This window comes from Lactuca virosa, chromosome 2, assembly GCF_052849685.1.
Source record: "Lactuca virosa cultivar CGN04683 chromosome 2, Lactuca_virosa_CGN04683_v6, whole genome shotgun sequence".
Lineage (NCBI taxonomy): Eukaryota > Viridiplantae > Streptophyta > Magnoliopsida > Asterales > Asteraceae > Lactuca > Lactuca virosa.
The window spans coordinates 240,778,863-240,797,136 of NC_136427.1; the positions used below are offsets into that span (position 1 = coordinate 240,778,863).

At 42.7% G+C, this 18,274-nt stretch overlaps 1 protein-coding gene across 1 annotated transcript; it reads right to left on the reverse strand.

Moving 5' to 3' along the window:
* Positions 1-4,123: 4,123 nt before the first annotated feature.
* On the reverse strand, positions 4,124-5,500 carry LOC145158342 (uncharacterized). Its single transcript, XM_079077254.1, has one exon. The coding sequence runs from the start codon at positions 5,498-5,500 to the stop codon at positions 4,124-4,126; it is 1,377 nt and encodes a 458-aa protein (XP_078933380.1).
* Between the last annotated feature and the right edge of the window lie 12,774 nt (positions 5,501-18,274).

An 18,274-nucleotide genomic window follows, 5' to 3' on the forward strand; every position in this document is an offset into this window, starting at 1 on the left:
AATCCGTTCAGAAGGTAACCGCTGGAGCTGGGTCTGATGATGTTGGTGCTCGTCTTCCTTCCCTTGGTCCGGTAGTTAGCGTGAATGACGCTTTGTTGTCGTTTGCGAGTATGGATCATGCATCTTTGTTGGGCTTGGGAGATTTGGATATTGAGGGCCTCCGGGAGTTGTGTTCTTTCTCTGGTTCAGAAGGTACCCCTGAGGGTATGGTGGTTCGAGGCGATGAAAGTATGCAGGTGATCGAAGATGATGCTAGTCAGGGTGGGCCGGGTATTGAGGGTGATGTTGGGTTGGGTGATAAGAATGTGGTGGTGGAGATGGTTGTTGGTGATGGACACAATGGTGATGAAAACAAAGATGCTCCGGCATCGTATGCTACCCCTCCTGGGCGTGAAAATGTTCTCTACGGTTGTTTTAGTTTCCTTTCTTTTTTTGTTTTTGTTGTTTTGATCTGGGCACGTGATGTATGGGTTTTGCTAAAAGTTTATTCTTTTGACTATGTAAAAACGTTTGGCGTACCGGGTGTCCCGTTGCATGCTCTAAGCATTGCTTTCTTCTAATGGTATTTTGATGCACTAAGCATTTTATTTTGCCCACATTAGTATTGACACACTAAGTGTCACAGCTGGGTTCTCTAAGCGCCCAACCCTAAAATTCAATGTTTTAAGTATTTACTCACTTTAAGATTTAATACACTGAGTATTAAAATTTAGCATATCAACCATTCAATTACATTAACTATGGGCTCCAATACACTAAGTATGAGGATCATGTCTCTGAGCATGAAATTAAGTACACTAAGTACTTAAAAAATGCGATATGCTAAGTACGACGGTGGACAGCTAGGGCTATTTGCCCTTAAAAGAAAAACTTCTTCAAGTTTCTGGCGTTCCATGTTCTTGGTATCCACCTCCCTTCCGTTGTTTCCAATTCATACGCGCCATTCCTATTCGCTTCTATAATCTTGTACGGGCCCTCCCATACTGGACCCAGCTTGCCTTGGGGTTGGTCTCGACTTGCCTCATTTTTCCTCAGCACATACTCACCTACTCTGAATGCCTTCTCCTTCACCCTCTGATTGTAATATCTTTCTGTTACGCGTTTATACGCAGCTTGGTGTATCTCCGACTTCTCGCGTCTCTCTTCAAGGACGTCCAGGTTCAATCTTAGGTCTTGGGCATTGCTTTCTTCATCCGTGTTGACCGCTCTTAACGTGCCAACAGTTATTTCTAATGGAAGTACAGCCTCCGTCCCGTATGTTAAGCTGAACGGGGTTTCCCGTGTGCTTGCTCGTGGAGTGGTTCTGTACGACCAGAGTACTGCCAGTAACTCCTCTGCCCAATTCCCCTTTGCCTTACCCAACCGTTTCTTGATGCCGTTCACAATAGTTCGATTGGACACTTCTGTTTGTCCATTAGCCTGTGGGTGCGCCACTGATGTGAATCGCTGGTTTATCCCTTTACCGGCGCACCACTCTCTGAAAGGATTTTCAGCAAATTGTAGGCCATTGTCACTGACGAGCACCTTAGGTGTTCCAAACCTTGTCATGATATTTTTCCATACAAACTTTATCATGTGTCTTCCTAATATACACGCTAGCGGTTCTGCTTCAATCCACTTTGTGAAGTAGTCTACCGCCACCACCATGTACTTCAGCTTTCCAGGTGCCTCCGGGAATGGGCCTACAATGTCTATGCCCCATTGGTAGAATGGCCATGGGCTGGATATGTTCTGCAGTGGTACTGGCGGGTTTGCTTGGACTGGAGCGTAAGACTGGCATTCCCCACACTTCCTGGTCGCTTCCAACGCGTCTTGGTGTACAGTGGGCCAATATATCCCCATCCGGAGCACTTTACCCGTTAAAGCCCTGGCTCCCTCGTGCGCGACTTCCTGACCTGCGTGCGCCTCCTGTAGCGCCTCCATCCCTCTATCCTGATCTACGCATTTCAACCATGGTGCCGTGAACCCTTTTCGGTACAGCTCCCCGTTTATCAATGCATATGAGGGTGCCTTTATTCGTATCTTCCTGGCTTCACTGTAGTCGTCTGGTAACACTCCCCTTTGCAAATATTCCATAAATGGTGTCATCCATGTGGGCCCGGTAGTTGTCAAGGTATTCACTTGCTGCTCATCTGTACTTCTTTCCCTGAGTACTTCTACTAAAACCTTCTTCGATAGATGATCGAAACATGTGGATGCCAACTTGCTTAAGGCGTCTGCCCTTTTATTCTCGCTTCGAGGTATTTGCTTGATCGTGAACCTTCTGAAGGACTGGATCAGTTGTCTCACCATTCTCACATATCTCTCCATTCTCTTATCTCTTGCCTCAAAACTTCCGTTAATTTGGTTCGCGGCTAACCTTGAATCTGTTAGGGCTGTCACAGCCTTCGCCCCCATTTGCTTGGCTAAGCGCAACCCTGCGAGCAAGGCTTCGTACTCCGCCTCGTTGTTCGAGGTGTGAAAGTCGAACCCAAGAGCGTAGGTCACCTCCTCTCCTTCTGGGCTAGTCAAGATTAAGCCGGCACCCGAGCCTTCCCTGCTGGACGCCCCATCGGTATATAGCGTCCACGAGCGGTCGTTGGCTGGGACCTCCTCTACCGCCCAGATTCCTTTCTTGGCTAAGTTTCCTTCATCTGGAATCTCGAGCAAGAAATCAGCCAATGTTTTTCCCTTAATGCTTGTCCTTGGACGATAGCTTATATCATGCTCCCCCAGCTCGATCGCCCACTTTGCTAGCCGGCCCGATGTTTCCGGTTTGAGCAACATCTGTTTGATGGGGCAATTTGTTAGCACCTCTATTTGGTGCGCCTGGAAGTAGCGCCTCAAACGTCGCGCCGCGTAAATGAGTGTCAGGACCAGTTTTTCCAGGGTGGGGTAGTTGAGTTCAGGACCCTGTAATGCCCTACTCACGAAATATACCGGCTTCTGCTCTCCTTCCCTTTTTACGGTCAACACCGAGGATATCGCCTCTATTGAGGTCGAGAGGTACATTTACAATGTTTTCCCCGGGATGGGGCTGGCCAGTGTAGGTAGCTTGTGTAGTGCTTCTTTAATCTTCTGGAGCGCTTCTTCCGCCGCGACTGTCCATTGAAAGTTGTTCTTTTCAATACAACCCTTCAGTGTATGAAATAGCGGCATGGCCTTGTCCGCGGATTTCGAGATGAATCTACTCAGAGCTGTGAGCTTCCCATTCAAACCCTGTGCGTCCCTGAGAGTGCCTAGGGGTGGTGTCTCCATAAACTCGTCCACTTTAACTGGGCTAGGCTGGATGCCCTGTTTGGTAACATAGTATCCCAAGAATTGTCCTTCTTCTACCCCGAATGTGCACTTAGCCGGATTCAATTTCATTTTGACTCTTTCTAGTGTACGAAAGTCTCCTCGATGTCCTGCAACATTTTGTTTTCATGGGAGCTCTTAATCACCATATCGTCGACATACACCTCGATATTCCTCCCAATTTGCTCAGCGAAGATCGAGTCGACCAAGCGCTGGTACGTGGCACCCGCGTTCTTCAAACCAAAGGGCATCTTGGTGTAACAAAAGGTGCCATGATCCATGTAGAAAGCCGTTTTCTCTTCGTCCTGCTCGCTCATCAGAATCTGATGATACCCCTTATATGCATCTAGGAAACACTTCAGCTTGAACCCTTGCAGTGATTCCACTTTCCGGTGGATCTCCGGGAGGGGGTAGCATTCCTTGGGACACGCTTTGTTCAAGTCTGAGAAGTCAATACACATACGCCATGACCCGTCCTGCTTGCGCACCATAACTGGATTAGCGATCCAGGTTGGGAAAACTGCTTCCCTTACTATTCCGGCCTCTGCCAACTTAGCCACCTCTGTATTGATTGCCCTATTGCGGTCCCCTCCTTGGACCCTTCTCTTCTGCTTCACTTCCTTTGTCCCTGGCTTGATTGCCAACTTATGCTCAATGACCTTCCTATCTACCCCCACCATGTCTGTGGGAGCCCATGCAAATATGTGTTTGTATCGCTTGAGTAGGCCGACTACTGCCTCCCTCACGTGACCTGGGAGGTTATGACCAATGCTGATCGGCTGATCAGGGTATTCTTCGTTGATTACTTCCTTTCCTTTCGTCGGATCTCGTCGTGGCTTTTTTTTATTTAGTCATCTCTGCTGGCTTCATTACCGTAAAGCACTGCAATTCTCTGGGGGGGGGGGGTGGCAAGTACCGTAGCTGGACCTGCCGAAGTGTCGAATTTCAAGATTCCATGCATAGTCGACGGGACCGCTCTTAGCTTTAGGAGGGCCGTTCTACCCAAGATGATGTTGTGCTCTGCCGAATGTCGGATGACCACGAAGTCGATCAGGACCGTCTTCTTTCGTTGCTTATCGTGGCTGGTGATTGTTAGGAGAAGGTGAATCGTGCCCAACGGCCACAGGCTGTGGCCGGTGAATCCGACCAGCCGCCCCGCCGTGAGTCTCAGGTTGTCTTTCCATCGATCCGGGAGGAGCCGGAAACAGTGCTCATAGATTATATCTGTTGAACTTCCTGTGTCGATATACACTCTGTGTATGGTCACATCTTTGATGGAGGCCTGGATTACCAATGGGTTATCACCTCTCCATCCCTTAGGACGAGGGTCTTGCGCAGAAAACGTGAGAGTCCGCGCCGGGGGCCCGGGGATCCGACAGTTCGGCGGTTGTGCTTCCCTACTTCTTTTAGTACGTATCATGAATATTTCCTTGGGTTGAACTCCTTCTCGAGGCGCGTTCTTAGCGTTCTCAGCGTCAAACTTGGCGCGCAAGCTTCGTGCTATTTCCACCAAGTCTCCTTTGAGCTGCTTTTCCTCCATTTCTTTCTTGAGTACCGAACAACTGATCGTATCGTGTGTCTTACTTTTGTGGTACTCGCAATACCGGCTCTTGGGCGACTTGGCTGGCTGTTCTTTTTCTGATACCGCATACACCTCTGGTCGACGACTTCGTCTGTCGTCCCTATCGAACGGGCGAAACCTCGCCTGAGGCCTCCTTGCCTGGCCAAAGTGCCTACTTCCTCCTCGAAAGTCCGTGTGACTTGGGTTATGGCGTTTGGTCGTCATGGCATTTAGATATGCCTGATTTGCTGCCTCGCCTTCTTCTTGCCTGAGATATCGTTCTACCCTTTCCTTTAACTCAGCCCGTGTTTGGGGTTTCTTACCCATAAGCTTTTGTGACAGGGGACATGGTAAAAGGCCCCATGTGAAAGCGCCAGCTATAAGCCCTTCGTCGTGTCCCGGCACATCCAACGTGGCGTTTATGAACCGGGTGAAATATTCTCGCACGGTTTCACCCTCCTTTTGCTTACATCCTATTATGGAATGAGAATCTCCTTTATACTTTCGTAGCTGCATGAAGTTGGTGAGGAATAAGTATTTAAGTTGAGCGAAATTGGAGATGCTGCTTGGACTTAGCGTCTTGAACCATGTGCTTGTATTGCCATCGAGAGTCGTCGGGAAATATGTGCACCAGAACCTCTCATCAAGCTTTATAGACGTCATTGTCCATTCATACGTGTCGATGTGGCTGTCCGGGTCGGTAGTGCCGTTATAGGTTTTGAGCATTGGCAGTTTGGCTGTGTTCGGTATTTCGTAGTACAGCAACTCTTTGACAAATGGGGATGTAACGCTGCGAGAGAGGCAGTCTTGGGTTGGGACGACTGGTGTGCCTTGTGACTGGTTTTGGAGGCTTAAACTGCATGACGACGATGCATGAAAGCCTGGAGTTGGTCCGTAAAAGGAGTGTCGTTGAAATGGCAACTGGAGAGGATAGCCGGAGGGGAAGGAGTGTATTGGTGTTAAGGGGTTGATTGTCGAGGCCTGCTGGAGGTTATGGTTTGAGGGAATGGTCGGTCCGGCCTACGTACCTGCCATCGAGTAGATAGGTGGCGTATGAGCCACCATAGTCTGCGCCAGTGGGGGTAGGGAGAGCACTGGGCCTAATCCACCTGTCACTTGGTTGAGCGGTGTCACTGTAAACGACGGTTGGCTGTTGAGGACTTGTCTTGGTGGTAGTATCGATGGGTGGACCGACGGTGGTTGCTGCGTTGGTGGTACAAAGAATGGCGGCATCTGAAGGGATGTGGTTAAAAGTGGCCCCGCCGGAGTTGTCCTCAGTTGGTGAGTTGCCGGTTGCGAGGCGGTGTTGGTGGTTATCGTAGAGCTTCCCTCACCTAGGGTTGCCCTGTTGTCCACCGTGGGGCGGCGGTGTTTCGTCCAACGTTGCCATGGAGCGTATAGGACTAGCCTGAGAGCCGTCGCGTCCATCGCTGCCGTCGGACGCCATTGATTCTTCAGTCTTTTGCTTTTAGTTTGTGTTCTTCGTCTCACAAACGGACGGCGCCAAATGATGTGACCTGGCTTTCAGCTGGATTAACACTGGTGGAACAGATTGTTCATTATCCCTGCAATATCACAAGAAAGAGAGGTCGTCAGCCGCTTTCCGGGAGGATGCTCCTGGAAGAACGCTCCGACGGTCAAGTTAGGAGGTATCTAGGGTTTTTGGTGTCTTCTTTTGGAGAGAAGAGCTTACCTCGTGAGTCCGAGGGTACATCCTTTTATACCTAGCGCTCTTGCCCAGTCCGTACTAAACAGGATCGCTTTTTGGGGAGACAAGATCAGAGGCGCTGATTGGAGGATCGTGCGTCCTCAACCGTCAGGGCGCTCTTATTAGCTCTGGCGGTAATGGTCTGATCCACTGTTTGTCCCTTGATTGTCTCTTTTGTCTTGGAGCTAGGAGCGTTCTTCAGCGGGCGCGAGCCCTTCGCCTAGGCATCCTGTCCCCAGAGGCGCTGGCGGGCGCTGAGCCCGCTGGGCTTAGCCTGGCTGGAACGCTTAGTGTTTTGGCTAGGCGCGATCCTGTCATGCCGTCTTAGACACGTCATCACCTATCATAAGGGGCCCAGCCTAAGGATCATCATCGGGATGGACACTACTGCTAAGGGGATTCCTCAGCAATAAATGTCCTTAGGGAAACCATGAGGGGGATGGAGTACACCGGTGAACACATCGTTCACAAACACCTACAGGTTGCGAGCCTGCTAGTGTTCCACTGGACTGTCTAGAAGAGTCTGTGCTCGTCATCCATACTCCGCTAGATGATAGAATCAACAACAACAACATCGAGGCCTCTCATCATTTTATCACACATCATCTATTAAAACTACCCATGTTTTACCCCAATATTTTTGTAGATATAAAATACATATATAGTTTAAATCATTTAAAACATGTATAAAAATCTTTCATCAGCATAGACAGCAAGTATTCAGACAATATGCACACATAGCACGTAGTTTATATTAAATACTTCATATCTATGTGTAAGATGAAAGTGACTATGCACTCACCTGAAAAGGTGGTGACTCGGTACTCGGACAACACTTCGTTATCTCAAAACAATTTCCCTCGGACAAAACCTAGTATCATTACCACTAGGGTTTAGTCTGACATTCACCGAGACTAATTAATAGTCTAGCTATTATTACTATTATATAAGCGTTAAACAATACTCTTCACCCACTATGTACAGACACGGGCCAGACATAAAACACCGGAGGGCAGAACCATTTTGGCATATAGCACTTCTGAAATCCAACAACCCTATGCGGCCCTTTAAACCAGATTCCCCGTACCGCGAGTGGTTAAAAAGATATTATAACGACTCTTATATAACTCATAATAATAGCCTAAATAATTATTATAAAGTCCTAATAACGTTACTATAATTAAATAAAAACTATATTAAAAATAGCGTAGGCCTAGCTCACTTACAGCGGGTTTTCTTGAAAACCGGGCTTCGCTTGGAGCAGCGTTTCCGAACCGAAAGATCCTTTTTCTCGGGACTCCGGGAGCCTCGGGGCTTCCTTCGGGTGCTAGGGGGTTTACCTAGGCTTAGGGGGGGGGTTAGGGGGTAGTGAGAGAAAGTAGAGAGAGAAGGAAGAAGGATTTGGTGCATGAAACTCGGCAGCCCTCGCAATGTATTTATAGGCGCCAGCCTCGGACTACGTTGTGCGTAGCCCTCGGCTACGCGGGGCGTAACTCGGATAAGGGCGACAGGTGGCGCGGCTTCGGTGGGGCGACGTGGAGCTTCCGAGACCAAGCGATTCCGAACGCGGGGAGTACCCTCTACGCGGCGCGTATGCGAGACCAGGTGTCTCCATCCGAAGTGAGTCCGTGATCAGTAAGCGACAGCCCATATCGAGCCACGTCATCACCCCTCGCAGATTTCACAATTTTCTTTCCCGACTTCTAAAATTCGTAACTTTTGCATACGTGCTCCGTTTTCGACGTTCTTTATATCCACGCGTAGGCGGGAACGTACTCTACAACTTATGTTTAGACTCCGTCGGCTAATTTTGATGTTATTTTAAAAGTTATATTTTTAACAGGCCGGGACAGGGTTGGTCCGTTAAAAATCCATAACTTCTTCATCCGACGTCCGTTTTCGTCTGTCTTTTTATAGTTACGCTACTATTAACGAGATCTTCGATTCTCGTTTAGGTTGTGTCGGCTAAAAACCATTCTATCTAATATTCGAACTTTGGGATGTACACTGCTAAGCCGAAACTTCAAAAAATCATAACTTCCTCATACGAAGTCAGATTTGGGCGTTCTTTTTATGGACGCTCTCGGTTTAACGTATTCCACGACTTTCGATTAGATCGCTAAAGCTAAAAGTCGCTCTATCGTAAATTCACTATTTACGCCTCCCGGTGTCGTGTCGGTTCTGTCGCGAAACTTCGACATGTCATAACTCATTCGTTATAACTCGGATTTCGGCATGCTTTATATGTCCGGAATCCTTGTCACAACCACAACCACTTCATCTATTGATATCGGGTTTATTCAAAACTTTAATTTTGACGCTTATTTTTATTATATCTTTATAAACAAATAAATAAGCACATAATTCACATAATACTCAATTATTTCATCTTTATTACTTCAAAAGAGTTACAATAGTTGACCTAGACTATTACATCATCTACTAATGATTAGCCCCAAAACACGGGCGTTACATTGGTAGATCTGTATGATTACCTGTATTTGCTGGCTATTGAATGTTAATGTATATGTCGACATGTTATTGTTATTGTTGGGTTGAGGCAGTCCTACTTTGTGCTAAACGCCAAGATACCCGGGGCAGTCCGGATAGACTGTAGGCCCTGTGAGGTGGTCTAGTTAGGTCGAAGGCGTTGAGAGTGTTCCGGATAGGTTGTAGGCCCTGTGAGGCGGTCCAGTCAGGCCGAAGGCTCGGAGAGTGGTCCAGATAGGTTGTAGGCCCCGTGAGGCGGTCCAGTCATGTTAAAGCCTCATATATGCATGTTGTTATCTATTTGGTTGTGTGTGGTATTTTGGGGGAACACACGAAGGTTTGGCTTACGGTTTAAGTGTTATGTTTCAGGTACTTATGATGATCGGGCAAAGCGAAGGCGTGATTGTACACATGCTTCAGTGATATGTTTTGGAGATTTTATGATACTCTGATTTTGGGTTATTTGTATTTGGATATTGGTTCTTATGACTTGGGTTTTGGATTGAAACAGTGATTTGTGGAGAAACTTATTTGTATGGATTATTGTTTTAAAAATGAAAATTTTACTCTTAATTTTTGGGAAGTTAAACTAGTATTTGATTAAACCAAGATGTCATCAATGAAGACAATCACTGAACGATCCAGCATCAGCCTACATACTCGGTTCATTAGATCCATGAACGATGTTGGTGCATTGGTGAGCCCAAAAGTCATCATCATTGATGCGACATAGACCTCTAGGGTGTCTTCTGGACAGCTGCTACGACGGAGATCTGAACATCACAAAGCAAAGTCATTAGAACTTCCCCAGGGATTGTGCCCCGGGAGCATACTTCGATAATCAAGTTAGATCAGTTGGTAGAGATGAGATGGTTCTCCTTAGTTGGAGAGAACCATCAGTTGGATTAGGTGTATAAGACAATAACTAAATTAGTATAATCTTGAGTTATTAGCAAAGTTCCTTTTAGGTTGCCCTCATAACCAAAAATAGCTAAAAATGATATTAGGAGAAAGAGAGATAAATAATCTGTTAATATATTATGTGATTAATATATTAATTAGAAATAGATAATTGATATGTTAATTTATTATGCAATTAATAAATTAACATGAGATCAATTGTTATATAATTGATTTGTTAATCTATATGATTAATAAATTAATATGAAATCAATTAGAATTAATTAGTAATTAATCAGAATTAATCTGGAATTAATTTGGGATTAATTGTAATTAATTAAAGGTGCACGGGGTGAATTGTAATTGTTCAATAGTTCAACAAAAGAAGCAATTCTAGAATCATCCAAGGGGTGGATGGTTTTGGGAGCCTCCTTAGGGTTTCCAGAAGCCTCCTAGATGCAGATAAGGAAAAGATTTGAATAAGGATTAAATATATTATTTAATTATTCAAATCTTGCTTTGTCCCAAAGTTACCTAAACTATAAATAAGACCCCTTATAGCCTCAATTTCGTTCATGCTCTTCCCATAAGGCTTAGGAACGAAAATTATACCTCTCTTCTCTCTCACCTCTTCATTCTAGGGTTTCTAGGGTTTTGGGTGTGAGCCATTAGAGGCACGAGATTTCTAGTGCTTGATTTCCAAGGTTTTCAAGAAGGAGATTGAAGTGATTTGTTTACTATAACAAATCAAAGGCATGTAACCCTAATTATTCTATTTGATTATACTAGAAATTCATTAGGGTTCAAGTTAATTTTTGTTGTTCATAGCATGTTAAATTCAAAGTGTTAAAGACATAGATCCTTTAGGTTGCATGTTCCCTTAAATGTTAACTGAAATTCCGCAAGCATATAGCTAATGTAATCTATAAAACCCAACACCATCTTGGTGTTGCGGGTGGTGTATGGCGGCTATAGGTGGAGAGTGGCGGATGTGCCACCCGGAAGAGGTCCCTCTCCATAGAGGAGATACTGTTCACTTTATAGGGGATAATTATGTCACACCCCCAAACCGGAACGGTGGAAACGTTCGGGGGCGGAGGACGTCATGTCAAGTATCACAACACATGCATTATAGAAATCAAAGTACAACAACCATTGCATTAATAATGTATAAGTTTTTACATAAGTGTTTAAACATTACATATTCAAACATCAATTGTAGATATAGTAAAAGACTAAAGACGCAACATGGTACTAGGCTGCCTTCTCAAAAGCTCCGGGAGTATACCTGTCTACTGGATTCCTGAGAATAAAAGTTATTTTGAAAGGGAGGATGAGCATTTAAGTTGGTGAGTTCATAAGTATTATGTGACATCCCCATTTTCACGGCCGGAAAAGACCGATTTTGTTTATGCTTTATAAAAATCAAAGTACCTCTTTTAATAAAAATGTTGCGGAATTTGTTCCCAAAAAAAATGATAAATACGTTATCAAAGCATTTCCGAAGAAATGTATTTTTATCCATTTTAAAACATTTGGGATGTCATCGTCAATACAGAAACATAAGCATAAACAGAACTTACATTCATTTACACTAGTGATCTACATCTCTTTTAAATCCCTCGGTGTAAAGTAGCTTCATATCGACACCTGTGATACAAATAAGCTTGAGTGGGTCGGGTTGGGAAACCTGGTGAGTACATAGGGTTTTCAACCCACAATAATATAATTATTATGTTAAACATCAAACAATCAATCCAATTACCCATCCCCATTATCTTCTTTACTCTTAAGGATCTACCCCTAAGATTCAACTATTCATCATTCATTCATTCCTAAGGAGTATCCTAAAGAATCGGCACTAAGTCTGCATAGTCGCCAGGGTTTATCTCGTTTATTGACAGTATCGTTTTCAAGAGTCCACTCGTAATACCTGTCAATGAGTTTTTAGAGTACACCGGGTGAACACATCGTTCACAACACCTACACGTTGCGAGCCTGCTAGTGTTCCACTAGACATTCTAGAATAGTCCGTGGTTGTCATCCATACTCTGCTAGATGACGGGGCCATCGCTTGGGTCATCGTTTGGCTCATCGTTTTGGCTCATCGCTTTGGCTCATCATTTTGGCTCATCGCTTAGGTCATCGCTTCGCACCATATTTTATCACTCATATATCATCGCTCATCATTCATCTCATCTTTCATCGCTCATCTTTTATCTCATCTTTCATCGCTCATCATTTATCTCACCTCTAATCTACCAATTTTTTACCCAACACATTTTGTAGATATAAAATACATATACAGTTTAGATCATTTAAAACATGTATAAAATGTTTCATCCAGCATAGACAACAAGTATTCAGACAGTATACACATATAGCACGTAATTTATATAAAATACTTCATATCTATGTGTAAGATGAAAGTAACTATGCACTCACCTGATAAGGTGGTGACTCGGTACTCGGACAGCGCTTCGTTACTCTTAAAACAATTTTCCTTTGACAAAACCAAGTATCATTACCACTAGAGTTTAGTCTAATAATCACCGAGACTAATTAATAGTCTAGTTATTATTACTATTATATAAGCGTGAAACAATACTCTTCACCCACTATGTACAGACAGGGGCCAGACATGGAACACCGGAGGGCAGGATCGTTTTGGCATATAGCACTTCTGAATCCAGCAACCCAAGCGGCCCTCCAAACCAGATTCCCCGTACCGCGAGTGGTTAAAAAGATATTATAACGACACTTATATAACCCATAATAATAGCCCAAATAATTATTATAAGTTCCTAATAACATTACTATATTTAAATAAAAGCTATATTAAATATAGTATAGGCGTAGCTCACTTACAACGGATTTTTATTAAAAACCGGACTTCGCTGGAGCAGCGTTTCCGAGCCGAAAGCTTTTCTTCTTGGAGCCGTCGGGCGCTCCGTGGCTTCCTTCTCGTGCTAGGGAGGTTCCCTAGACTTGGTAGGGGTTTAGGGAGGCTAGAGAGAAGTTAGAGAGAGAAAGAAACGCTTATGGTGTGTAGAAAATATGAAGAGTTCACCCTTTATTTATAGGGATTTTATAGTAAAGTAGCCCCTAAGTTTCGTCCGTATCTTCCTTGTACGAGATCCGTTTTCTACGTTCTTTATATCCACACGTTGGTATTTAAAAGTACTACAACTTTCATTAGACCCTGTCGGCTAATTCTCCTTCTATCTCAGATTTACAAAAACTATATCGTATTTATCGCGCACGAAGAGTAGCGACTAAGCTTCATCCATATCTTTCGCATACGAGCTCCGTTTCTGACGTTATTTATATTCACGCATTGGTATTTACGAGTACTACAACTTTCATTTAGACCCCGTTGGCTAATTCTCATTCTATCTCGGATTTACAAAACTGTATCGAATTCGCCGCGCTTGAAAAGTAGAGACTAAGCTTCGTCCATAAATTTCGCATACGAGCTTCTTTTTTGACGATATTTATATCCACGCGTAGGTAAAAATAAAATCTACAACTTTCCTTTTTGCTTCATCAGCTAATTCTCGACCAATCTTAAATTTAACAGTAGGAGGTGATTACACTGTTAAATGTTCGCGTAAAATTCATAACTTTTACATACAGACTCCGTTTTCGTCTGTCTTTTTGTCGTTGAGTTCCTATTAATGAGATCTTCAATTCTCATTTAGGTCGCGTTGGCCAAAACCACTCGATCTAAAATTCGCGTTTCGGGTCGTGCACTGCTATGCCAAATCTTAGAAAATTCATAACTTCCTCATACGAAGTCAGATTTGGGCGTTCTTTTTTTGTATGTTCTCGGTTTAACGTATACTACAACTTTCGTTTAGATCACTAAGGCTAAAAAGTCATCTATCGTAAATTCACTATTTACGTCTCCCAGTGTCGTGCCGGTTTTGCCGTAAAACTTCGACGAACCATAACTTCTTCGTTATAACTCGGATTTCGGCGTTCTTTATATGTACGGAACCCTTGTAACATATACTACCACTTGGTTAAGATTATTCCTTCTAAATAATCTTCCATCAAAAACTCATTTTTGATGCTCATTGTCTCTAAATTGACTAGCCCGAATCTGCGGGAGTTACATATTAGTTATGGTTGCTGTAGTTTTAAGAAAATGATTGATTAAGTTCCAGAAAATCCTATATTTCCTGCTTTACAACTGAAAAAAGTTTTAAACCCATAAAACCGTTCTAGTTAAGTATTATTATACTTATAATAAAGTTTAACATAATTTTAACTATCCATAAAATTATAAGAAGAATGTTTTCCGTTTTGTTTGTGAAAAGTAATTAATACAGTAGTATTTCTTAAAAATAACTACTGGTGTAATAACTACCCTATTATTAAACCAGTTAATAGGGTTAAAATGTGATAAAGTAGTAACCATGCTGATTGACTAGAATGAACACGACGACCTTCTGGCGTCGAAAGTGATGTGACATTTGTCACCCGTAGACCGGTAGGTCCCACTGTAGCTAGCAGCGAGGTGTGGGATTGTCAGTCCCGTATAGATCTATACACACAATGCCCGCTCTCCCTCCAGGAGACTCTGGTTACAAGAATATGACATAGCAAGTTTATTGCTATGTCCTGAAATCGTACCATCACATTTTGGTTTGTGTAGTCTTATGTAACGACTGAGTTATATCCTCTTCTTAACAAAGTAGTTTAAACCTGATATACTTATCTAGTAAAAATAGATTTCTCGTTTGTTTCATAAATTATACATATTATAATTTATATGTTCTATCTGGTTAGCATGATCTCTCATTAATGTACCCCTTTGCTCAGCGTGATACAAAGGTAATGATACCGACTGAAGTAACCTTTTATATTCCCATATGTATAATATATATAACTAAGAAGGAAACGGCCTTCACACAAATAACCCCACCTTAAGCCCACATCCAAACAAGGAAAAGGAATTAATGCAACTCATTAGTCCTAAGCCCTTTAAGTCTTATTTATATACTTATGCATATATGAACATGATTTTGACAAATATAAGTTTAAAGAGTTTATAAAATATTTTAAAAGAGTTTAACAGTTTATCGAAGAGTTTAACAGTGTTTAAAAAGAGTCTACATGACTTTAAATCATTTTGGAAGTATTTGGTAATCTTTTATTGCTACATAATATTTAAAAACATAAGAAAACCTTTTGTGTGATTGATATCACACGTAAATATTAACACAATATTAATTGTGTTCAACTTGTATCCTCCCCTTAAAAGCATTTAAAATCATTAAAAAGATAGATTATAGGGGGTATGAACTCACCTTATGTGGGTGATTCAATTGAAGATTCGATATAGGATGTTAAGTTTCACGAGTGAAGTCCCGAGCACAAACAGGTCCTATTTAGCATATAATAACATATATATATATATATATATATATATATATATATATATATATATATGTCACACCCCGAAACCGATGACGGAAACGTTCCGGGGTGGAGGACGTCATGTATAGCATCACAACCAATGAATAACAACAATCATAGCAACACAACCATTACAGTGAATACTTAAGTAAAAATGTTTACATCAATTCTGAAACCTGTTTGAATTACATCATATAACTTGTATGAATATAACATTAAACTCTTATTGCTTCAACTCTTCAAAAACCCAGCAGGCACCTGTCTACTGATTTCCTCAGAATACAAGCAGTTTAAAAGAGTATCAGCATAAAGCTGGTGAGTTCATAAGCGGTGGGTTGTAGTGAAAATCGTTGATGAGTTCGGAAAATATTTGAATAGTTTCAAGAAAATCCGATATTTTCCTTAGTGAAAACGTAGTGTTATCAGTTCTGTAATAAACCATGAATATTTGTATGTTTCCAAGAAAATCCGATATTTTCCTTAGTGAAAACGTAGTGTTATCAGTTCTGTAATAAACCAGGTACATCGGTTCTGTTTGAAAAACTCTGGCCTTAGCCAGATTACGTAGTGTGTATCAGTTCTATTTAGTAAAAATAAAACTGTTGAAGAGTGTTAAGTTGTAAACCAAAGGTGATTTATACATATTGTGAGTCGTATAACCATGCTTGATATGACTAGAGACCTTTCCAACGTTCTTTAGGCGTCGAGTTAAATGACATTTGTACATCTCAGGCGTGCCCGCCTAACTGTAGCTAACAGTCCAGATGTGGGATTGTTAGTCCCGAATAGATCTATTCACAAATCTCACGCTCTCCCTCCAGGAGACTCTGGTTATACAGTGGTAGGATTTATCCCTGTACACCTAAGGGTACAGTAGTGAAGTAGCGCCTCACAGTATCGTACAATCTAGTTTACATGTAGTGTAGTAGCGTTCTACCGTAGTGAAAATCCGTATGTATACCGTATATAATGATAATTACAGTTATGAAAAACCATGATAAAGCGGTGATGTAACTGTAAACTAATTCTGTATTCGTGCATATGTTTAATAGTGAAAGTTTCTGTACTCGTGATGTTTAGAAAATCCCAAACTATACCGATTATAGTTTGCATGAATAGTGAATAGCGTGTCCGAAAAACTATTACAATTTTTGTGAAAACGTCCCTTATGCTCAACACAATACAAAAGGGTTAAAGTATGAGATTTGCATAAGTTTTGAAAACATTTATGTTTAGATTGTATTCCCCCCCCTGAAAACATTGAAAACATGGAAAAATATAGGGGTATGAACTCACAGTTGTTGCGTGAAATCGTTGACTGAAAACGAAGATCCTCGAGTTGTTGCACGGCACTTAACGAAATCCTATTATCAAATAAATATATATGTATCTAAATTAGCGATTTTGTTAGATAACGTGTTAGAGGTACACTTGAATTCGGTTGAGGAATGTTACCGGGACTTGATCGAATCGAAGAAGATGAGTTTTCAGCCAAAAACACGACTTAAAAGGTGTTTATGGTCGAAGAGGAGTTTACGGTTCTTGAAGGCTTGGACCGTAAACTCAAGAACAGAGTTTACGGTTTCTGAAGTTTGGACCGTAAACTCAAGGACAGAGTTTACGGTTTCTGAAGGTTGGACCGTAAACTCAAGAACAGGGTTTACGGTTCTTGAAGGTGGACCGTAAACTCAAGAAAAATGGTTCTGCTTGCTGATTTCGAAGAGATAATCGTTTCCAGGCGTTCCCAAGTGACTCCAAACGTGGTTTCTCGATGTTTTCCGAAGCTTGAAGGCGTTTTGAGTGTTTACGGTTAAGATTCTTAGAGAGAGAAGGAGAGAGTTTTTGACCAGAAATGTTCTAATGAAGGTGGAGGCATCGTATTTATAGGGGTGTAGTGGGGGGGTCCACTCTTCACTGACCGTAAACAGGTTTACGGTCTTAAACAAGTTTACGGCCGTAAACACGTTTACGATCGTAATCTCATTTAGACCGCAAATGCTTGATTTTTTGAGATATTCGGGTTTCTGCGCGATTTTTGGTTCCAACTCGTAAATAGTTTAATTAAATATAACTAGATTATTTTCTAAACCAAAAAGTTTGACGGAAAAGTTAACAACTTCGAAATTTTATTAACGAAACTCGCGTAACGGAAACGGACAAAGTTTCGGGTTGTCACATCATACCCCCGTTAGAGGGAATTTCGTCCCGAAATTCGAACATTGGATACAAATCATGGATTAGGAAAGAGATGCGGATATTTCTGTTTCATCTGATCTTCGCGCTCCCAAGTGAATTCAGGTCCCCGCTTGGCATTCCAGCGAACCCTCACTATCGGGATGCGACTTTGTTTCGTTCGTTTGACTCCGCGATCCATGATTTCGACAGGTTCTTCCACGAAGTTGACGTTCTCGTTGATTTCAATCTCGTCGAGAGGCATCACAAGTGTCTCATCGGACATGCACTTCTTTAGGTTCGACACGTGGAAGACAGGATGGATGTTGCTGAGCTCTCGGGATAACTGAAGTTTGTATGCCACCGGACCGATCCTAGCAAGGATTTCGAACGGTCCAATGTACCTTGGGTTTAGCTTTCCACGTTTCCCAAAACGTATCATGCCTTTCCAGGGTGAGACCTTTAGAAGGACGCGGTCACCAACCTGGAACTCCAAGGGTTTTCGTCTCTTATCGGCGTAGCTTTTTTGTCTATCTCGTGAGGCTTTCAGTCGTTCTCGGATTTGTATAATTTTCTCAGTTGTTTCTCGGATGATCTCAGGACCAGTGAGAGTACTGTCGGGGGCTTGACCCCCGGCTAGCTGCGTGTCACCCACATCAGCCCAGCACAGAGGGGATCTGCACTTACGGCCATAGAGGACTTCAAACGGCGCAACCTTGATGCTGGTATGGTAGCTGTTGTTG

Bases quoted from the DNA above. Each gene is read 5' to 3' on its own strand.
- LOC145158342 (XM_079077254.1), bottom strand. From the start codon at position 5,500: ATGACGTCTATAAAGCTTGATGAGAGGTTCTGGTGCACATATTTCCCG.